This window comes from Phyllostomus discolor, chromosome 4 (genome assembly GCF_004126475.2).
Source record: "Phyllostomus discolor isolate MPI-MPIP mPhyDis1 chromosome 4, mPhyDis1.pri.v3, whole genome shotgun sequence".
Classification (NCBI taxonomy): domain Eukaryota; kingdom Metazoa; phylum Chordata; class Mammalia; order Chiroptera; family Phyllostomidae; genus Phyllostomus; species Phyllostomus discolor.
In genome coordinates this window covers 145,688,820-145,694,248 of record NC_040906.2, presented here as the reverse complement: position 1 = coordinate 145,694,248, position 5,429 = coordinate 145,688,820, and the positions used below count along the sequence as shown (strand labels likewise).

The 5,429-nt window shown below is 50.5% G+C and overlaps 1 protein-coding gene across 4 annotated transcripts; it reads right to left on the bottom strand.

The window, feature by feature from the left end:
• Positions 1 to 210: 210 nt before the first annotated feature.
• On the bottom strand, positions 211 to 3,866 carry TPBG (trophoblast glycoprotein). 4 transcript variants are annotated; one of them, XM_036024392.1, is made up of 3 exons: positions 3,613 to 3,866; positions 3,429 to 3,508; positions 211 to 2,489 (listed from the first exon to the last, which is right to left on the bottom strand). In XM_036024392.1, exon 3 carries the CDS (start codon positions 2,158 to 2,160, stop codon positions 898 to 900), a length of 1,263 nt encoding a protein of 420 aa, XP_035880285.1. In that variant the 5' UTR covers positions 2,161 to 2,489; positions 3,429 to 3,508; positions 3,613 to 3,866; the 3' UTR covers positions 211 to 897. The 4 variants fall into 4 exon arrangements, with proteins under 4 accessions (XP_035880285.1, XP_035880286.1, XP_028365108.1 ...); XM_036024393.1 differs by lacking the exon at positions 3,429 to 3,508; XM_028509307.2 differs by lacking the exons at positions 3,429 to 3,508; positions 3,613 to 3,866 and adding an exon at positions 3,253 to 3,415.
• Between the last annotated feature and the right edge of the window lie 1,563 nt (positions 3,867 to 5,429).

Here is a 5,429-nt window from a genome sequence, read left to right as displayed (position 1 = left end):
GCCCATAAATCTATTCACATGAATATTCAAATTCTCTCCTTAAATCCTGAGAGGCTCCACCATCTCAAAATTATCTCCGAAGTCTCCTTATGTAAGATGCTGCTCCGATTTCATTCTCAGCTATGATACCTGAATTATCATGGGAAGGGCCTTCAGTATCACTGCCCCAATCCTTTTTTTTTCAAATAGCAAACTTGAACACAACTGTAATTCTTTTAAGAATCTTTATTGAATTTTTTAACAATTTAGCCTGTTGGATCTCAATGCAGTTTGTAAAACAATTGTATAGTTCCATATAAACTGCAACCAAAAAAGTAATTTACTTGGTCAAAGAAGTTATCTGAAGTTTCAAGTTATTTTTTATAATATGCAGAACAGTAAAATGTAAGCATGCTCTTGGATGCAGGTGCTCCTGGGTACTATGGAGTTATTTTGAAGAGCTTGCTAAGGTCTGCAGGCAGTTTATGGAATGCAACCATTTTCTTCACAATTTAGGTACGTGAGAAGAAAACTGATACTTATGAACAGAGTATTTTTGTCAAAAAAGTTGAGGCAGCTTCTGTTGAATGCTATCTGTGTTGGTACACTTGTTACACCTTGAACTGTACTAAGAGAAACAGTCAGCCAGGAGTTCATGCTGAAATTTGAAAAATCCCTCCACACGTGTTGAGTTCCAGGAAAGGGAAGAGGGTAAAAGACTATGTAATCGTTCATCATCTTATATCAGCAGACCACACCAAGTCACTTTACATGACAAGGGTGCAAATTTCCTTCACTGCTTTCAGTCAAGGTCAGCAGTGTCTACAGTGGAGGGTTAGAGGTGGAGCAAGCCTAAGACAGGATAAAGCTTAAGTCTACGTCTCATGCAGTTGTCCTTGTTCTGTCTTTGAATGTTTCTCAGACATCCGAATTAGAACTGAGGTTTGTTAACCTGGGATCCGCATTGATCTCGTACCTGTAATGATACCCTTCCATGTGATCCCTGCAGGCATCTCTGATGTTATGCATCCACTTTTTTATCCCCTTACGGTTCAAATACAAAACCAGTAGGAAAATGGCGCCTATCAGGGCTAAAACAATACCTAGAAAGACATAAGAAGTCTGCAGGGATGGAGGAAGAATAGGGTCACACTCCAGGTCAGAGCTGTTGAGTTCCAGGAGGACCCGATTCCTCATTTTGTCTGGAAATGCACAGGTGAGCCCGGCTTTGTTCTGCACTACCTCTGTCTCCTTGAGCCAGGTCACCATGTCCTCCATGTCACAGTCGCAGACCCAGGGGTTGTTGTCCAGGAAGACCCTGACTTGGGGCAGGCCTTGCAGCTCTGCCAGGGTGCCATTACGAAGGACCTTGAGGGCGTTGTCCTCCAAGTGGAGGCTTTCCAGGTGTGTCAGGTTTCGGAAGGACACATAAGTCAGGCTCACCAGCGAGTTGTTGCGCAGGTCCAGGTGCCTGAGGCCCGGCAGCTGGGCCAGTACATCATGGGGCAGGTAAAGAAAGTGGTTGCTGGCGAGCTCCAGGTGGTGGAGCCCACGCAGCACCTGGCCAGCTCTCAGGGCAGCAGCCACCATACCCTCAATGCTCCACTTCTCCTCCTTATCCACAGGGGGCAAGACGTGGTTCAGGATCAGTTCCACCAGGGGGCTCGAGGCCAAGACGCTGGCGTTGCTGCCGGAGAAAGCGAAGGGGCTGAATTTGCGCAGAGGGTTGTGACTGAGGTCGAGCTGGCGCAGGCTGGGCAGATTCTCGAAGGCTCCTGCGCGCACCTCCTGCAGGTGGCTGCCGCTGAGGTTGAGCGTGGCCAGCTCGGCCAGCGGCGGTCCACGGGCGAAGGCGCCGGCTGGGAGCACTGCCAGCTGATTGCCAGTGAGGAAGAGGTTGCGTACGTAAGGGGGCAGGTCCGCGGGCACCTCGGTCAGATCACTATTAACGCACTTAACCGTCCGCGCCGCTTCGGAGCACTCACAAGGCGGCGGGCATTGGCTCTGCAGCAGAGGCTGGGCAGACACCGCGGAAGCCAGGAACGTTGCAGAGGAGGTGGAGGACGTCGCCAAGGAAGTGAGCGAGGACGAGGAGACCCAGCCCAGCCAGACCAGCGCCAGCCGCGCGAGCCGCAGCCGCGCATCCCCCGCGCGGGGGCCCCGGGAGCACCCCCCAGACATCGCGGCACGGGTCTCCCAGGAGTCGGCCTGGGATGGCGCCCGCTCCGAAGGCTCGGAAGCTGGGCCCGGAGGGGACGGGTCAGCAGGAAGCTTAAGGAGAAAACTTTCCTCCCGTGGGAGCGGAGGAGGGACGCCGCAACCGGAACTTGGCTAACCCCTCCTTGCCAGCGGGCGTTCCCCAGCCAGGGCGATTCCCCCGCCCCTTTTCCCTCCAGAAAGTACGCACGGCGAGTCAGGACGCTCAAACTCGCGCTCCTCTTCCCGCCGCTGCCCACAGTGGCACCTCTGGTCTCTTTTGTTGGTGCCTCACGCTGGATCAGCTGCAGGACCTGGGGACAAGCGGTAGATAAGCGCGAGGAGCTACGGAGACCGCAGCTCTCCGAGCGCAGGAACCTGCCTGTCCAAGCCAAGTTGTCCCCACTCGGTCCCCAAACCTCCCTCCGAAAGCCAGTGTGGGCCTCACCTCCCCCCGCTCGACGCACATCCTTACCCGGGAGAGGGGCGCGCATCCCGAGACAGGAGCGCAGTCTTGCTTCTTTTCTGGATATACCTATCTATATCTATATCTAGATAGATATAGATATAGATGGATAAATGGATAGATATATCCTTTCAGCCTCCCGCCCTCCTTTTTTCGAGATCGAACTCGTCCCCACCCCACCCCCCTCCCGCCCTCGTGCGTAACTTCTGGCTAAATCCTCTAGTGCCCTCCCGACCAAACTTCTCACTCTCCCACAGCCTCCGTGGAGGACAAGCCTTCCGGGTCTCCGTCCCCACCCCGGACCGCTCCTCAGATCCAGGTTAGGATAAAAGGAAAGTTTCGGGTTGCAAGAGTCTTTTCATCTCTTTTAGTCCCTTCTGGGATAAGCAGGAAGTGGAGGGCTTTGCGATTCCCCCTGCCGCCGCCCTCCACCCCAGCTCGCAGCTCCTCCAGCCCCTGGATCCTTGAGGGGGTTCAAGTCATTTCCAAAGGGGAAGGGAGAGACCACTAACAAAGCGTTAGAGAAACCCGGGACCCCCGCCTGAAAATGGGGAAGAGCCCTGGCGCTGCCTCCCGGTTCTCGCCTGTGCAGCTGGTTCCCAACCGCTCACCTCCGGGTCCACCAGCCCCAAGACGACTCCTAGTCCCACCAGAGTCGCGCCGACTTTCCGGCTCTGAGCTCCCAGTGCCGACTTTCCTCGCACCCGCCAGCCCCTGGCCCAACCTCCACAACTGGGAAAAACCAACCCCGGGGGCGGGGGAGAGCCAGGCGGCCCGAGGGACTTACACCGTGCTCCCAACCTTGGAAGTCCTCGGCAGGAAGATTGAAGAAAGGAGACTGGGGGGATCTGGGCTGCGCGCCTCCTCCTGGTGGAAATTAACGAGGAATGTGCGGGAAAAGGTGAGGGAATCCCTTTCTCCCCCCTCCTTGGCATCCTTTGTTGGCTCTTCATTTTGCATACTGTATTTACCTTGGACTGGAACAAAACCGCTAGTGAATCTCGTGGAATTCACCCTGATTCGAGCACCTAGGGCAGTAACCAGATAGCTTCGGGCGTGACAGATCAGTGGGAAACAGCAGCATAAAGAAATGAGCTGAAAAAGCACTGCGGCCGCAAGAAAACGCCCAGCAAGCTGCAAGGGAGCTTCAGAAAATCTTCCCATCCAAGTGATACCTTAGAAGCCAACTTCAGATTTAGGTGTAATGAATGCATCCCCTACCTGCCCTGCTCCGCCCCCCCCCACTCCCCCATCCCCGGTCTTGAGCAATTTTGAACTTGCAAAGAGAGCCAACTTTAAGATGGGGCAAGGAGGCAGTAAGTTAGCGGAGAGGAGATTCATTCTTGATTCATTAGCTTTTTCTCCTCCCAAAATTAAAAGCAGAAGGAATAAAAAGGCAGCCAAAGCATACTAGAAACAAAAGGCAAATAGCAACGACGTGAGTCACCGGGAAAGCGGCCCCGCCCCCTCTCACAGGATGTAGCTGTTCTGTGTCACAGTGCCAGTCACTTAAGCTAGGAGAGTTCACAGGGTAGTGGGTGGGAAGGAGGCCGCTCAGGGAGATCAGACGCTTGGACCTACAGTCTATCACCCACGGGGGTTCTCGGCAGGTAGGGAGGTGGAGAGGACCGAGTTGAGGACAGGGACTGATCGAATAATTACTTACTGGGAAGATCTGTTATATTGGAGAGGTTTGGGGTCCTGAAAGCTCGAGAATGATCCTTTCTCAATAACTGTATCCCCTTTGTCCCAATCAAATAATTAACCCGAAAGAGTGAGAAGGTGCTGGTTATTGCAGGCTTCTTTCTTTCGGAGAGAAAAATGGCAACTAGAGAAAACAGTTGATAATAAAATGCTCAAATCAGGAATGCTGATTGTGCCTATGAGTGGTGCATTTAGTGTGAAGAAAGGCCCAACTCTCAAGTCCTTCCCTGATTACTTTTACTGGCAAGAGATAGTCTGCAAAGCCAGGAGCAAAAATGGCCGAGAGAAGACCTGGAGGGGTTGGAGACTGCAGATATTTGAACAAAAAGCCAGTTTTGTTAATTTGCATCTTCATCACGTTTATCTATATCCCCTTTTCTTATTTTAAAAGTGTTTTGTAACCCGAATATGAACACTTTGGAAAAAAAGCCTTAAAATCTGTAGTGAGGTTCTGTATTCCGGTTGTGGTGGCGGTTACATAAATCGACACATGGGTTAAAATTCATAGATCTGTGTACACCAAAAAAAAAAAAGTCAAGTTTACTCTATGATAAATTTTAAAACAAAATTAATTACTTCTGGGGATAAAATTAGTTTCATACCAGAGTAATGCTCTGGCATGATCCTAAATCTGGTTCTGATCTAAAGAGCAATTGCTCTGTCAGGAATGAAAAGCACTTTACAGTTTAGAAAGATTATATATATTCTCATCCGATCTTCAAATTAGCTCTGCAAGATAGATATAATTAGTATTGTTATAATTAGTCTTGTTATTACTGGTGGTACTAACCAGTTCTACAAATGAAAAATGTGGGGCTCTGAGCATTAACTGTCTTTTACTTGCCAAACCCTGTGCTGATCACATGACAGAAATTATTTCATTTACTCTGCACATCGGTACTCAGGTGGGCACTATCACTCCAGTTCTACAGATCAGGAAATTGAGGCAAAAATAAATAATATACTGTAGTTCCCACCCCCTTATCTTCTGGGGATCTGTTCCAAGACCCTCAGCAAATGCTTGAAATCATGGATAGTACCTAACTATATATACTGTTTTTTCCTATATATAAATACCTATGGT

Coding starts and splice junctions, on each gene's coding strand:
- TPBG (XM_036024392.1), bottom strand. CDS start 2,160: ATGTCTGGGGGGTGCTCCCGGGGCCCCCGCGCGGGGGATGCGCGGCTG.